General features: G+C 35.7%; 1 protein-coding gene across 1 annotated transcript in view; it reads right to left on the bottom strand.

Annotated features, from left to right (window-relative positions):
• Nucleotides 1-11714: 11714 nt before the first annotated feature.
• The window catches only part of UBE2V2 (ubiquitin conjugating enzyme E2 V2), a 63128-nt gene continuing 56421 nt past the window's right edge, over nt 11715-18421 (bottom strand). The window contains exon 4 of the mRNA XM_058698630.1: nt 11715-16486. Coding sequence (XP_058554613.1) covers nt 16340-16486 — 147 coding nt within the window. The 3' untranslated portion in view covers nt 11715-16339. The remainder of the gene's footprint in view (nt 16487-18421) is intronic.

Genomic DNA, 18421 nt, shown 5'->3' with positions numbered 1-18421 from the left:
CAGGCAACAACCTCTTTGAGCCTCAGCCGCAGCAACTTCTTACTTGCCATGTTTCCAGAGGCAAGGGAAACAAGAGCAAAAATGAACTACTGGGACCCCATCAACATAAAAAGGTTCTGCAGAGCAAAGGAAACAATCAGCAAAACTAAAAGGCAACTGATGGAATGGGAGAAAATATTTGCAAACGGCATATCAGATAAAGGGTTGGTATCCAAAATCTATAAAGAATTTATCAAACTCAACACCCAAAAAAACAAATAATCCAGTGAAGAAGTGGCAAAAGACATGAACAGACAATTTCCCAAAGACATCCAATGGCTAACAGACACATGAAAAATACTCAGCATCACTCATCATCAGGGAAATGCAAATCAAAACCACAATGAGATGCCACTTCACACCTGTCAGAATGGCTAAAATTAACTCAGGCAACAATAGATGTTGGTGAGGATGTGGAGAAAGAGGATCTCTTTTGCATTGTTGGTGGGAATGTAAACTGGTGCAACCACTCTGGAAAACAGTATGTAAGTTCCCCCAAAATTAAAAATAGAACTACCCTACAACCCAGCAATTACACTACTACATCTTTATCCAAAGGATACAGGAGTGCTGTTTCAAAGGGGCACATGCACCCCAATTATAGCAGCACTATTGACATTAGCCAAAGTATGGAGAGTCCAAATGTCCATCAACTGATGAATGGATAAAAATGTGATATATATATATATATATATATATATGCACAATGGAATATTACTCACTGATCAAAAAGAATGAAATCTTGCCACTTGCAACAACATGGATGTAACTAGAGTGTATTATCCTAAGCAAAATAGAGAAAGACAAATAATATTAGATGAACATAAGGGAAGGGAAGCAAAAGTAATATAAAACAGAGGGAGGAAAAAACTATAAGAGACTCTTAAATACAGAGAACAAATTGAGGGTAGTTGGCAGGGTGTTGGATCAGGGGAAGGGCCAAATGGGTGAGGGACATTAAGAAAGAAACTTGTTGGAATGAGCCCTGGCTGTGATATGTAAGTGATGAATCACTAAATTCTATTCCTGAAATTATTATTACACAGTATGTTAACTAACTTAAATTTAAAAAGTAAAAATAGTAGAATTTGCAAGAATTGACAGAAACACAATGACGAAATGCAGTCTGGTTCCTCAGACAAATTACTACTAATGAAGAGTTGGCTGATCTCACTGTTTGGGCTCTCTAGAACAATTTGATCTCCACAGTTCGTTTGCTCTACCAAGTACATGGCTGGTTAACACACACTGCTCATTAGAATGATGAGGAACTAAAGGAACAAAATCACAGAGACCAATTCCAGATGATAAAGTAATCCAAGAATACACCCCACTTGGATTAGTTAAGATATAAATACAACTATCACTCTTTTACCCAATACACAATGAATGTTATTTCTAGAAATAACTGATACAAAACCTGACCATGACTATAAACTGTAAACTTCTCATGAGGGAATTTAGATCTGCAAAATAAAATTTTATTAAAAAAAAAGAAAAAAGGATTTAGGAAGTTGGACTTGACAGAAATTATGACTGCAAAAGATAATGATAGAGCAATTAGGCAAGAAAAAGAAAGGGAACATCCAGGTTGGAAAAGAGTATAACTATTTCTATTTGCAGATGGCATGATTTTATGTATAGAAAACCCTAAATAATTTACACCTAAAACCTAATAGAGCTAATAAAGAAGTTCAAAATTGAAGACACAAGATTCTCAACAAAGCGGTTACAAGGAAATATACCTCAACACAATAAAAGTCATATGCGATAAACCCACAGCTAACAAGATATTAAGTGGTGAAAAGCTGAAAGCTTTTCCTCTAAGATCAGGAACAAGACAAAGATGTCCACTCTCACCAGTTTTATCCAACATATTACTGGAAGTCCCAGCCAGAACAATCAGACAACAAAAAGAAATAAAATGTATTCAAATTGGTAAGGAAGAAACAAAACTGTCACTACTTGCAGATGACATGATAGTATGTACAGAAAACTCTAAAAACTCCACCAAAATGCTATTAGAACTAATCAATGACTTAGTAAAGTTGTAGGAAACAAAATTAATATACAGAAATCTGTTGCATTTCTATATACTAATAACAAACTAGCAGCAGCAAGGGAAATTAAGTAACAATCCCATTTACAATTGCATAAAAAAAACCAAAAACTAGGAATTAACTTAGCCAAGGATGTGAAAGACCTGTACACTGAAAACTATAAGACATTCATGAAAGAAACTGAAAACAACATAAATCAATGGAAAGCTATACCATGCTCATGGATTGGAAGAATTATTATTGCTAAGATGTCCATATTGGCCAAAGCAATCTAGAGCTTGAATACGATCCCTATCAAAACACCTAAGGTATTTTTCACAGAATTGGAACAAATAATCCTAAAATTTGTATGGAACCATCTACCCACCCACCCCCACCCCCACCCCCCCACACACACCCCACACAAAACAAAAACCAAAGCAAACTTTAGAAAAAAGAACAAAGCTAGAGGTATCATATCATAGTCCCAAATTTCAAACTATACTACAAAACTATAGTAATCAAATCATTATGGTACTGGCACAGAAACAGATGCAGAGAGCAATGAAACAGAACAGAGGGCCCAGAAATAAACTCATGCTTATGTGGTCAATTAATCTATGACAAAGGAGGCATGAATATACAGTAGGGAAAGGGCAATCTCTTCAATAAATGGTGCTGGGAAAACTGGACAGCTACATGCAAAAGAATGAAACTGAAATGCTCTCTTACACTGTACACAAAAATAAATAAAAAATGGATTAAAGACCCTAAATGTAACACCTGAAATCATAAAACTCCTAAAAGAAAATACAGGCAGTAAACTCTTAGACATTTGTCTTAGCAATATTTTTTGGATCATTTCAGACAAGGGCAACCAAAGAAAAATAAACAATTGGAACTACAAAAAGTTTTCCCAGAGCACAGGAACCCATCATCAAAATGAAAAGGCAACCCATGGAATGAGAGAAAATACTTGCAAATCCCATATCTGGTAAGGGTTAATATCCTAAAAACATAAACTCATATAACTCAACAGAGGGGCAGAGGATCTGAATAGAAATTTTTCCAAAGAAGACATCCAGATGACCAACAGAATGAACATGAAAAGATGTTCAACATTACTGATCATGAGGGAAATGCAAATCAAAACCACAATGAGATACCACCTCCCACCTGTTAAAATGGCTATAATTAAGAAGACAAGAGATAACAAGTGTTGGAAGAATGCGGACAAAAAGGAACCCTCATGCATTGTTGGTGGAAATGCAAACTGTTGCAGCCAGTCTGGAAAACAGAATGGAGGCACCACAAAAAATTAAAAATAGAACTACCATATGATCCAGCAATTCCACTTCTGGGTATGCATCCAAAGGAAACAAAAACAGTAACTCGAAGAGATATATTCACCCCCACGCTCAGCATTATTTATAATAACTAAGACACAGAAAGAACCTAAGTGCTATCAATAAATGAACTGCTAAAGAAAGTGTGGAAAATATATTTACATACAAACATTGGAATATTATTCAGCTATAAAAAAAGGAAATCCTGCCATTTCTAACAAAATGGATGGACCTAAAAGGTATTATGCTAAGTGAAACAAGCCAGAGAAAGATAGATACCCTATGATCTCACTTATATGTGGCATCAAAAAAAACAACAAACTTTATATAGAGAACAGATTGATGGTTTGCAGAAGAAGGGTGAAGATAAAAAGGTACAATCTTCCAGTTACAAAATAAATAAATCCTGGGATGTAATAATCAGTGGTGACTACAGTTAATAACACTGCATTGTATATTTGAATGCTGCTGAAAGAGCACATCTTACAAGTTCTCACCACAAGAAATAAATGTTTTGTAATTATGTGTGGTGACAGATATTAACTAGACTTACTGTGGTGATCATTTCACAATATACACATATATTGAATCATTATGTCGTACACCTGAAATTAATGTTACATGTCAATTATATCTCATTATAAAAAGTTATTCTGTTAGTTTTGATAATACTTTGGCTATGCAGGACCCATGTTATTTTTAAGAAGTATTTAGAGGTAAATGTTAAAATGTCTACATCTTGCTTTAAAATACTTCAATATAAACATAGAGTTTTGAAAAACAGGAAGATCAGTTACAAAATAGTTGTAAAAATGTGAGTTTAATAAATGGTTCAATTTTCAAAAATCACGCTTTAATGTCAAGAATTATGTTTAACTGGACAAAAAGTTGCATGGATGAGAAGCTTTAATCTCAAGAGGCCTCCCTTTCACTGCCCCACTCCCACACACACAAAATGCTAAATAAAAATTTCTCTAAAGTGTCAACTTTAAATGACCCCCTCATATAATTTTAGAGGCACTTTTAGGTTTGTTATACCAATGTTCAGAATCACTAGAGACAGGGATTCGAAGATCTGAAATTGTAACAAACTATTCCAGAATAATCACAACTCAGACAACATGGGATGTTGGTTTTCATACTGTTGTCTTTATTGCATGTGCTTCATTTTCATACCCTCCATGGAAATTATGCCCTTTTACAGTAATAAACATCCTTCATTCTAAGCACATACCTAACAAATAAGGAAGCAAAGATCAATGTTTGGGAGAGAGGAATTAAACTTCAGTTAATGCCTAACAACTAGTCTCATCATATGATTTTATACATTGCTGTGGCTGACAGTGCTGGTCACTGGGAATAATGTAAAGGCTACTAATGAAAAGCAGTAAAGGCTTAGATTCTCGGGGATATAAAATCAACCTCATTAAGACACAAATACATTAGACCTACAGAGTACACATTTGTTCTCTTCAGGAAGCTTACAGCAAAGAAAAAAAATATTACGGACGTATGATCAATACACAAAAATCAGTTGTGGCAATGAATCATCTATGAAATTAAGAGACCAATTCCTGGGGCACCTGGTGGCTCAGTCGGTTGAGCATCCGACTTCCAGTCAGCTCATGAGCTCACGATTCATGGGTTTGAGCCCCACACAGGGCTCTCTGCGGTCAGCCCAAGGCCCACTTCAGATCCTCTGTCTTCCTCTCTGTCTGCCCTTCCCCTGCTCTCTCTCGAAAATAAATAAACAGTAATTTTTTTTTTTAAGAGAGAACAATTCCGTTTACAATAGCCTCAAAAACAGTAACGTACCTAGGTAATAAAGTTAAAGAGAAGTGCAAGACTTGTACACTACAAAGAAAAGAAAAACTATGACACATTGTTGAAAGAAATTAAAGAAGATGAAGATAAATAAAGTCATCCCATGTTCATGGGTTGGAAGATTTAATATTATTAAAATGGGGATACTTCCCAAAGCAATCCACAAATTCCATGCAATCTCTATCACGGTTTCAACTTTCTTTTTGTTCGTCAGAACAAGTTGATGTTAAAAATCATATGGAAATGCAAAGGACCCAGAATAGCCCAATCTAAAAAAACAAGAACATTGGAGGATTCATACTTCTTGATTTCAATATTTACTGCAACGTTACAGCAATCAAGACAGTGAAGTGTTGGCATTAAGGCTAGACTTACAGATCAATGCAATAGAATTGCAAGTCTGCATATATATATATATATATATATATATATATATATATATATATATATATATATAATATACATGACAAATTGATTTTTGACAAGGGTGCCAAGACCAGTCAACAAATGGTGCCAAGATAACTGGATATCACCATGCAAAATAATAAAGTTGGACCCCTTCCTCACACTATATATAAAAATTAATTCAAATGAATCAAAGACCTAAATGTGAAAGCTAAAAGTATAAAATTTGGAGAAGAAAACATAGATGTAAATCTTTGTTAATCAGTCAGGACCAATAGGAGATGACAGATAAACAACCAGATAGACTAACAGACCGATCAATCAATAGAGATAGATAAACAGATGATGTATGGATACATACATACATACATACACACATACATAGACAGACACAGCATAGAGACTGACTTATTTTAAGAAACTTGCTCAACTGACTGTGGGGATCTGGAAAGTCTGAAATGTGTAGGACAGACTGGCAGGCTGGAAATTGAGGCAGGACTTGATGCAGAATTTATTCTCCACCAGGAAACCTCAGGTGTTTCTCTTAAGGCCTTCAACTGATTGGAGGAGCCTACTCGCATTATTGAGAGCAGTCTCCTTTACTTAAAGCCAGCTGATTGTAGACATTGTCTGTATCTGCGTCTACATCTATAAAGTATTTTAACAGGTATCCTAGATTAATGTCTGATTAAATAACTGGTTACTATAGCCTAGCCAAGTTGACAACATAAAACTAGCCATCATAATGACTTTGGACTAAGCAATGATTATTTACATGCACCAAAGTACAAGCAACCAAAGAAAAAAATAGAAAAATTGGACTGCATAAAAATTAAAAACTTTTGTGCATCAAAGAATACCGTCAAGAGAGTAAAAAGACAACACAAAGAATGGGTTGCAAACCAGGTATCTGATAAGGCTCTACTACCCAGAATATATAACATTTCTTACATCTCAACAATAAAACAACAAAGGACACAATTTTAACAAGAGGCAAAGGACCTGAATAGACATTTCTCTAAAGAAAATAAACAAATAGCCAACAATCTTGTAAAAAGAGGCTTAGCATCATTAGTGATTAGTAAAAACCACAATGAAATACCACTTCATACCCATTAGCATTGCTAGAATCAAAAACAGTAAGTGTTGACAAGGACGTGGAGAAATCTGAACCCTCACACTCTGCTGGTAGAGATGTAAAACGACACCACTTCAGAAAACACCCAGGCAGTTCTTCAAATGATTAAACGCGGCTACCATATGACTCAGCAATTCTACTCCTAGGTGTCAACCCAAGAGAAATGAAAACATATGTCCATGCAAAAGCTTATACACAAAAAATTAATTTAAAAACAAAATAAAACAAAATCTTCAATCCAGGCTAGAACACAATTATTTAGAAAGTGAGCTGATAGCAAAGTTCTGGAAGTCACTGTGGGGTTTTTATTTGCCTTTTTTTACTCTTTGTTCAGAGACAATTCAGAAAACTAGTATATTTGGGAACAACAGGTAATTTTCAGTGACTAAAATATTTTCTGACATGAAGGTGACTCATGATATCACTACTCCCCATCTGTGATTCTAGCAAGATACACCTTCAACATAGCTGACTCTTGACAAGTACCTGAGTTCTTCCTTGCCCAGGGAACACATCTAAACGCATTGGTAATCGAATACTAAGAACTAAGAACCATCATTATTACATGAGAAATGATTCTCAAAAGAAATGGTCTCAAAATTAGAGAACAGTCATATTCATCCGTGAGTGTGGACAGGAAGACCACAAATAAAATAACAATACAACCTCAGAAAGAGAAATGTCTGTAGTGCTTGGAATGTTTTAAGAGGCATTCCACCTAACCCCACATTATGTGTTGAAGTTCAGAACTAGAGAGAAAGAAATTAAAATAAAGATCATCCAAGGGGTGTTTGAATGGCTCAGTCAGTTGAGCATCTGACTTCAGCTCAGCTCCTGATCTCAAGGAGGCTCATGAGTTCAAGCCTTGTGTAGGGCTCTGCACTGGATAGCTCAGAGCCTGGAGCCTGCTTCAGATTCTGTCTCCCTCTTTCTCTGCCCCTCCCCAGCTCATGCTCTGTCTCTCTGTCCTTCTCAAAGATAAACATTAAAAAATAATAATAGTAACTTAAAGTTCTTAAACCTACTAGAAAGAAATCTCCTTTGTTTTGCAAAAACAAAAATCTGGGGTGGAATCACCCCTACACCACCCCCAAACACATACAAACACATATGCTTTGACAGTCTGCAGAGCTCAAGTATGGGGCTGGAGAAGAACACCAGAGGAACTAACAGCAGAGGGCCAGAAAAGTAAGCAAGAAGGGAGAATTCAGAAAGAGAATCAGCACACTCTGTAGTGTGCTCCTCTGTAGAGAGCAAGAGAATGAGCTTAAGCACCCAAACATAGTTTACATTTCCTATTCAATAGTGTCTGCTATATGCTAAAGACACTTCCGTTACTTTTCCCCAATATACTGTATATTAGACCCTTTGGTACTGAAAGTTTGGTCCACCAATGAAAGAACATGAGTGGGAGTTAAGAAATACTGAACCTTAGGCCCTATCTCAAAGGTACTGAATTAAACTCTGTATTTTGTTAACAACCCCCCCTCAAAAATGCCATTAAAATCTGAGTTTTGGTCTAACACTACTAAATTAAATCCTTTCCAGACTGCACACTATATGCAAATAAAACTATTATTCTGCGTGCCCCCACAGGACCAGCAAGACTTAACACATTGTAAAGCATTCTATGATACTCAGAGCACACACTGTAAATGACTGAAAAATCAATGAACTTGGCTCTGAAAACATCTCAGAACTTCCCTACTCCAACTTCCTTTTCATGGGTGAGGAAACTACTCCAGAACATGTAGGCTGTCTAAAGGCTATGTTATTTTTAAATGATAATACAACCCTTTAACAATTCACAGGTTGTCAAACACCAGGATGAGCAAACCAGTATTTAGGTATGGTTTCTATTCTCTTTAAAGGATATGCTATCAATGATAATATACATAGGTGTTCAAGAACCTTAGGAGTCCCAAGGATAGGTGCTTTCTATGAACGTCTCCCAAATGACAACACTTCACCACTTCTCTTGGTATTTGCCACTAGACAAGTTGCCTATTTGCCAATCGCTAAGCCCTAGTAGATTGTAACCATAAGACACTGTGTGACACTCACCACTGTATACATGCCGGGTGGACTGTAGGAACCTAATACACTTCTGTTGAATTAATGAATATAACTAACCAAATAAAATCAACTGATCAAAATCAGACAACTGTTACTGGTAAAGCCAGTATTAAAAGCCAGTCTTTTAACACCTAGCAGGGGAATTAGGAGCAAATATTAACCCACATTTTAACTTTGCTTGATAAAAACCAATTGAATAATCATTTACTAAGGTTCTAACCTTTCCAGGATTACATTATATACAACTGCAGAAGGCAAGGTTTAGTAAGAGGAAAGCCCTACTCTTGAGATTTGCTTCAACACACCACATAATGACATTTACTACAAGTAGACTTTTCTGCAGGGCGTAGGTGGAGTCCACAACTCAAGGGACTTCACTGTGATTATATTCACAAGTGAAGATGATTAGTAGAAGAGGTAAATTCGAAATATAGTTTCCTTTTCCTTTAATCCCATTCCTTAGCACATACATAGGTTTTATGGTAGGTTGCATATATGACATTTTCTACTGGAATGCAGTCGAAATAGTGGGGCTTTCAGCCCAAGTTATGCAAGCTTTCTTTTGAGCTACAGGTAAGTTTACCTCTTTCCAATGGATGTCATCATGGAGACCTGTTGCTGGGGCCGAAGCAACTGTGCCCGTCCAGAGGTGGATCCACCAGGCCTACTACACCCAAATGCAGAAGAGGGAAGTGTTAGGGGTGCCAGGCATGCCTGACTCTTGGTTTCAGCTGAGGTTATGATCTAGCAGTTTCATGCGTTCAAGCCCCGAGTCGGTCTCTGCACTGGCAGCATGGAGCCTGCTTGGCATTCTCTCTCTCTCCCTCTCTCTCTGCCCCTTCCCCCACTCGCCCTGTCTCTGTCTCTCTCAAAATAACTAAACTAAAATAAAATTAAAAATAAACTCGTCCAGAATGCACAAGCAGGTTAAGTGAAGTCTACATAACCTCATATAACATCTTGAAAAATCAGCCCACACTCTACATAGTAGAGACTTGATGCAAATGCATATTTTAACATCATTTAAGATTTAATGCTCTTAGATTAATGACATTATTAAATTCTAGCTAGCATTTATTGATCACTCTATATCAGACTGTAATTAAAACATTCATATTATTTCATGAAACCACAACTCTGGGTAAACATGGACTTTACAGAAGAAACTGAAGGCGGTTAAAGAGGCCGACTGGCCCAAAGTCATAGGGCATATGGCAAAATGGTATTTGCCCCAGGACTTGTACTAGCTTCCTCTCTACTGTTCTTTGTTATCAATATTACTATTCTGTTCCCCTTAGAACCTTATTGCTAATGGGCACTTAGGCTCTCTCCATGCAGATGTGATCATTCACTCAAAAACCAACAGTTGACCATAATTTAAATGTATGTATCACCTCAATATTATCATCTGTATCCATGTACTTAGTAAGTAGCATTTCACAAGGACTTAACACAGGGAAGTCTTGAAAGTAACTTCCCTAATGTGTTTGGTAAACAGAACTCAATATTAAGTTTTCATCATATAAAAAGTTACCTCATTTCTGGCAGTCATGATTCCAACAATTTGTAATCCAAATAAATAATTCTAACATTTCTTTGCAGCCCAATTCATTTGTTTTCAAAAGGTGGTATTTTTAATGATCTTAACTATCTCAAATAAGAAAACATCCAATTCTTTATTTTTAGTTTCAAAAAATATACTTTGGAGGTATGTCATTTAAAACTCAAATAATTTAATTATTAGAATAGATTTATAAATAACTTTACACATTTATTATTGTGATGATCATGACCACCATATTTGGATGCTTGGACATCAAGCCTCAGAAGTAAAGCCAAAAACCTCAACACATGAGGACAAAGGAGGACAACAGTGATAGGTTGAGAAAAAGACCTACAAATCAGAGTGGTAAAGAAGTCAGGAGAGGATTCAGGTGAAGGAAACAGGATTACAAACATTAACAGAGGTGATAAACAAAGGGCACGTGGTAGGAAGGAGGCCATAACAAGTGGTTCAAGCTGGTGAAGCAATCTCCCAAGAGTATTCTTCAAATTCATGGTTAGTTTTGACGTCAAAGGAAGAAGATGGAAGGGATCACAACCAAGATGATGGGGAAAACTGAAAGTGCCTAAAGGAGCTGAAAGGAAACACCCAGTCAACAAGACAGAACAAAATTGGTCACAAGAAGAACAAACGTGACCATAGACTGTGAAAAGGAAGATTCCCCAGAGAATGATGGTAGAGTAGTCAAAACAGAAAGGGAGGGGCCTCTTTTAACTGCAGTCTATATTCTAAACCAATAAACACATTCAGCACCCCTTACAACTGAGCTTGGGGATCGCACCATTTAGCCTGAAGACACCTTGATTAAAATGTGTTACCCTAAATTAAAACGTTATCAGTATATCAAGTTATCTATCATCACCGATCATAAATAATTTTCCTTCCTATGCAGGACCACACTGACAGCAAAGTGAATATCACTCTAATACTTCATAATCAAAGGTTTAAGACAACTGTGGGTCTCAAAGTACACTCAGGAGTTTTAGTTCTTTTCAAACTGTCTGGCTAATAGAAAAGAATAGACTTAATACAGAACTGTATTTACATCAAATGAAGGTCAGATCACATAGCAAGGATGTTTCTGTGGCAATCTGGCAAGAGAAAAAAAGGCAAGAAAATTTGAGGTCGAGCAGCACACCACAGTATAGACATGGAAGAAAGAAGAAAACAGAAAAGAAAAAAGGACAGAAAAAGGCAAGAGATAACACCAATATATACATTTCAAGCAGATTAAATAAAACATCCTCAATTCTAAATTATTTTACATTTTAATTACTCTGTAGTTGTATGCAATTTACTTTATAATTTTATAAAGGCCCAAGAGCATATACAACATTTGCATTAGTACAGTTTTATGCATTAAACAATGTTTTAACAAAAATAATTCAAAACAATGCTGAGTCCACAAGTATTATTTTTCTCCTTAAAGAAGTCCATACATTACTAAAGACTAAGAAACCCAGGAAACTAAGTATTTTACTTTTCTTGTGTACTCAATTATTTTCACTTGAGTATTGCAATTATTGAAGAAGTCTATTGCCCACTTTATCTAGATTTTTTAAATTATAGCAATAGAAAGATAATTTATGATAACAGATATAATCTGGACATCTGACAATCATTATTACTTACTTGGCTTGAAAAGGAGTAAAACGATACATTTGTCTTTGTCAGTTATCAACTGTGAAGAAAATCTACTTTCGTTCCTCTATTAAAGTAAAGGCTGCTAAACCACAAAGGCTGCAAAATACCACCCTGTAATAAAGCATTTATAATTACCATACTTGTTGATTGTAACTAATTTTACTACAATATGAGGATATCCTGTTAAAACCTCACTTCACATTACATTGCAAATTTTCCAGATTACCTTGTTATCTAATGTTTTAAAACAAGGCAATTAGTTATATGGCATGAAAAATATACACTCAAGTGTTAATAGTGATTCCTTATAATTTTTGAAAAAAATATTTTTAAAAATTACTCAACTACTGCACTGAACAACTAAAAGCGTTTACTCTCAACTCAATAATTTGCCTCTTTACTGACCACAGGTTTCTCATTACTATTGGGATTCTTAGTGTCGACTGTTAGCCTTCCTTTGGGGGCAGAATATTAACTTCACTTTTGCAGAATTTCTTGGCTGCCAAAACTTCTAGATACACTTACGTAGCTAATTATCGAACAAGGACAAGACAAAGTAATTCACAGAAGTCTACTTTTGGCAGATGGATCGCTGCACAAACCTTACATGGTATTTGGTCAGTTACTCACTTCACAGAAAAATGATTACTGAAATCTAAGTTAAGAAAGTGAGATCCATCTGGCTTTCATCATTGATTTCCTAAATGAACTGGCCAAAAAAACTTGTGGGTTGTTCTTACAGACTACATGTAAAATGAGATGAAACAGACCCTTAGGAATTTTTTTTTTTTTTTTTTTTTTTTTTGGTGAGAATATCCTACTAAGGATGTAAACACCATGGCAACCTCTTCCTATCCAATTATTATTTTTTAATCATGTACTCACCCCAGGAGTTTCCAAAACTCCCTTATTTCACAAAACGATGGTTCTGACGTCACTTTCTGTATCATCAAATACCTTCAAAATTTTCTCTTCAGAAAATGCTCATGGTGTATCTTTTATTTTCAATGCTCCACTATAATTTTAAAATAACATTTTCAGTGTGAACTATGGTAAGATTTCCATCCACTCTTTGTAACTTCTATAAGACATACTATAACTTTAGCATAAAAGATACTTTATTTCCATACATTTCCTGCTTTTTAGTAAACAAGGTACTGGGTGGGAATTAACAGCTAATGCTCTTACCAATTCTGTAATACACTGCATCCATTCCTTTTTATGTTTCTATTTTATATTCAAAATACATATACTGTCCAGAATTGTGAAAATTGGAAACTTTTTGTGAAAATAACCAAAAATCAATCAAGTTGGTACTGGAAAATTATATTGATAGTTATCAGAAAAGTAAAATCAGTGCCTTTCAGATCCTCCCCAGCAATAATATGATACTATGATTCTACACGTCTAAAAAATATACTTCTAAAAAGAAATCAGGGGAAAAATAACCTTAAATACCTCCCAAATCCCATTATTCATGACTTTATCATTAGTACCTATAGTCTTTAAAATGCACGTAAGAACATAGTCATGTGCTCACTAAAAACGTTAACATTGTTCTGACCAAAGTAATTCCATGATGCACCTACCAGAACCACCCAAAGCCATACACACCAAATCTATTAAGGATAATGTGCTAATAGTTTCCATCTGCCTCCTCGAAATTCAATACAATATTAATTTTACATATATTTATCAATAATATTTTTCAGTGGGAAATATTTAAATCAATGAATTGGCATTAAGTTACCAGACTAATTAACCATATGTAGTGAAACTAATATACTCTCCAAGCACTCAAACTGAAGTGATAAATTCTTTTAAAAGGATAATCTGAAATTATAAATTTCTTATGTATTACACCCAGAAGACTCAAATACTACTGACTATCCTTACAAATGTTTGTGTGAAAATTCTGAAAACCCCTAATAAATGCCATTACTTTGAAATATTAGTAAAATGTTACAATCAGCAATTCTGAAAACTAGTAATTAAAACCATTAAAGCATAACACTGACCTAACAGGACAAGAATTTTATTTTTGTAATCTTTATTAATATATGATCATCCCCCTAGGGTCACAACTGCTAGCCTTTTAAACAAGTTTCAAAGGCAATTTTACAGTTCATTTAATACCATACATTCCTACAACCTTAGCCACTTTAGAAAACAAAGGAAAAATTGCTTCAAAAATGCAGCCTTAGAAATGTTACTGTAATTAAGAGCAGCTCTACATTAGCTCCTTCCATAATCAACCAGTGTGTCTTAGATTGCCATGTATATCTTGATTGTGACATGCAAAATGGGTTCTGCTTTGGGAACTGGCTAATTGGCATGCAGATTTCTGCAGAGATCCACAGTCCCAAAGACAAAACAGAGGAAATAAACATTCTAGGGCTGACTCACACAACATATACTTGAGAGAAGAAACCCTTCACAATAGTGGATATGGGAAAAGGGAAAAGGACAAGTGACCAAGTACTCAGACTCTCAGCCCACCACTATATAAATTATTTAACAGCATTCAAATGATTATTAGCCCCCATGTGTGACAAGACACATTCTCAAAGTGGAAAAGGAGTTAAACTGATTCAGACCATTGCCAATGGTCTTGCACATGATGCCACTGTAATTCAAGTTCATCTTCAACCATTTAAAATTTTTAAGAATGTATTCCAAGGTAAGAATTCATTTCAAAGCTACTTTAATAAATTAGACATGCACTAATTTGTGTGTATATATTTTCTATCTGTCATTTGAAAGCATTTTAAACCTCTTTTGATAATGAAAAAGAATAGCCATGTTGAAATTAGTAACTTTAGACAAACTGTCACTGACTTTTATGTATTATTGATCAAGAAAAAGTAGCCCAGATCTTTAACTTTGAATGAACTGATAAAAACATGTCAGGACACCTTTGAGAAATTCGTCCTTGCTACCTGACCACCTTTCTATTTTCTGCAGTGAATTCATAAGAAGGGAGTATTTTTAACAAAGTAGTATACCCAGTGCTTTGAAATGAAAAAGTGACCTAAAGCCTATTTCGGTAAAGGCCGAACACAAATGAACTTTCAGGTCAAAATTAGCGTCTGCCAAAGTGGAGATTAAGTGAAACTGGATACAATTAATCCCAATTAGTAAGTATTAAAAGCACTAGGGGAAGACATGTCACAGAAAACTAAAGAATTAAAAATGGAATGTGTACTTGGATCATCTGTAGTCTATAATTCTATAAGAATTGCTAGAATTCAAACATTTTTAAATAATATTTCTGGTAAACTCAAATTCAAAATATAATTAATACCCAGGATTCCTCCTTCTCCAAAGAAGAAATTAAACTAATTCGGTAATTTGTTCTCTGAGATACTCTGCAAATTCCAATTCACAAGAAGTATACAAAATAGAGTAATAATAAAAGGTGTTTATAGATGAATAGCTACAATAATTCCAATTTTTGCTACCTCAGCAAGGTACTGTACATATACCACATCAATATAATAGAAATGGCACGGTTTCTGAGGACACGTTCCACATTTTATTTACATTTTAAGACTAACTTTAATCTCAAAATCACATATCCATACACCTATTTCCTTTTTTTGTTGATTTCACTTAAATGCATGGTTTGTCAAACAAAGACTGTAAACAAATATTTACCATGTCTGTTACATGTAACACACAGGAACGGCTTTTAACAGATACTCATCGGCCTCCCCCACGACATTTTTTTATCATAAATACAGGTATCAAAACAATCCTGAACATATTTTTGATACTACTAGTAGTCAGCACCCACACCGCTTCAAAAATTAACACAATCTGTGACAAGATTCATTGTACCTGCTACTTTAGACAATTTCAACTTGAAGCTCTTTCGCTAAGCAAGATGGATAAAGCATGCCATTTCTGTTTTTCCTTCTTGAGATTTTTTTACTTTTCAGAAACACACATGCTTCCACAGCATCTGACTCTTCTCTCCATGCTTTCATCTTGTAAACCTGAATTCTATTTTGAGTACTCCAGGTTTATGCTTAAATGACAGTGCCTTAACAAGAGAAAAAAAATGGTGCTGCATTTTTCCTCCTGTAAGCTGAAAACATAATGGTGTACATATATTAAATATATTCTTACAAATGTCCAGGTCATGTTTACCAGCTGGAATTCTTTTACTTAATGTGTGGGTATTTTGCATTGTGATATTTAATCAAGACATTAACATGAGTAGAAGGCTGTTGATTTAAGACAAGTTTGAGATCCACTAAAATTAATTGTTGTATGTTTGTCCTTCTGGTGGCTGTGGAAGCTTCATATTTTCTTTGGACATCATTAGACGTCTTAGCTCTTGAAGTACAACTTTAATGCTATATGAGTTTTGCCATTTTGCTAACACTGGTATGCTCCGTGCATCCACCTGAAATGGGGGGAAAAGAGCAAAATTAACTACAAAATTTAAAGTACTCTGGCACCGACTTACTGTACATACTTCAATAAGAAGTGCTGTTAAAATTCATAGCCTGGCTCTACTTTCACAAAAGAAACACTATGACACTACAAGTTCATAACACAGGAAAAATAATCCTTTTGTAACAGGTATTTCCTAAAAATTTGTCTTTTTTGTGTGTATGCTTTTTTATATCTTACACTAAACATGTAGTGAACTTTGGACAACAGACATAAACAAATGTTACATTAAATAACTACACCGTAAACACAGTTGCCAAATCCTTCTTAATGAGACAACGTCTGAAGGTTCCTCTCCATTTCCAATGCCACTACCCAGAATCTGGGTAATTATCTCCACTGGAATTTAGAAAAGAGCTGTTAAACTGATCTCTGCTTTTGGATTTTTCTTATCAATGTCTTCTCTGTACTATACTAAATTAGCCTTCCACTGTAGAAGCCTGACAGAATGGGGCTGGAGCAACTTCAAAGCCTAATTCCCAGGTAACTGACATCACATGACCTGGCTGGCCATTCCCCGGAAAACCCCACTCACAGGCATGTTTGTTTTTGTTTTTGTCTTTTTTTTTAAGTTTATTTATTTATTTTGAGAGAAACAGAGACAGCATGAGTGGGAGAGGGGCAGAGAGACAGGGGATATGAATCCCAAATGGGCTCCATGCTGTCAGCAGAGAGCCTGACATGGGGCTTGAACTCAGGAGACCATGAGATCACGACCTGAGCCGAAACCAAGAGTCGGATGCTTAACTGACTGAGCCGCCCAGGGGCCCCTCAGGGTTTTTTCTTTATCTGACCTCAAAAGTCACCCACTGAGTACTGCATATTCCTCCTCCCACCCACATCCACACCTACCCCAGGCATTTTTCAAAAATAATCAGTGTCAATTGTTTTGGTTTTTTTTTTGTTTTTTTGTTTTTTTGTTTTTTTTTTTATTTATTTTTGGGACAGAGAGAGACAGAGCATGAACGGGGGAGGGGCAGAGAGAGAGGGAGACACAGAATCGGAAACAGGCTCCAGGCTGCGAGCCATCAGCCCAGAGCCTGACGCGGGGCTCGAACTCACGGACCGCGAGATCGTGACCTGGCTGAAGTCGGACGCTTAACCGACTGCGCCACCCAGGCGCCCCCAGTGTCAATTGTTTTAACATCTCTGCTGCCTGGGGAGACAATAACAGGTCAAACAGGAAGGTGTTCAAAATATTTCAGAGGAATAATTGGGAAATGAGATGTCCACAGGGGCTTTGAAAAGTTCCAACATATGCCTGTGAATCTAGAAGACCACACATGTACAGAATTGTACAAAGGCTCAACAGAAGAATTGATATGCTCTCACCTGTGGCTGACCTTGAGCAACACATAATAAAGATTACAAAGTAGGATTTATCCCAGAACTGTAAGTTGGCTCAGGATTTTAAAAAGCCAGTCAACATAATATACGATATTAACAGAATAGAGAACAAAAATCATAATTATTTCAATAAGCATAAGAAAGCATCTGATAAAAATCCAACAACTTTTCTGATAAAAAACACTCAACAAACCAGGAACAGAAGGGAACTTCCTCAACTTCATAAAGGGCATCTCTAAAAACCTCTAGTTAACATATTTAATCATCACTGCTACTCAACATTGTACTGGAGGTTTCAGCCAGGCAATCAAGCAAGAAAATGAAATGAGACATCAGATTGAAAAGAATGACTAATCTTGTCATGATGACATGATGTCATGTCATACAAGATGATATGATCTTGTATACAGAAAATCCTAAGGTATCCATTAAAGAAACTAGTAGAGCTAATAAACAAATACAGCAAAGCTACAGGATACATGATCAATTTATAAAACCATGTTTGTAGGGGCACCTGGGTGACTCAATCGGTTGAGTG

Source organism: Neofelis nebulosa, chromosome 14, assembly GCF_028018385.1.
Source record: "Neofelis nebulosa isolate mNeoNeb1 chromosome 14, mNeoNeb1.pri, whole genome shotgun sequence".
In the NCBI taxonomy this organism is placed as follows: Eukaryota; Metazoa; Chordata; class Mammalia; order Carnivora; family Felidae; genus Neofelis; species Neofelis nebulosa.
Note: the sequence above shows the minus strand (reverse complement) of the source record. Positions and strands in the feature narration are given on the sequence as shown.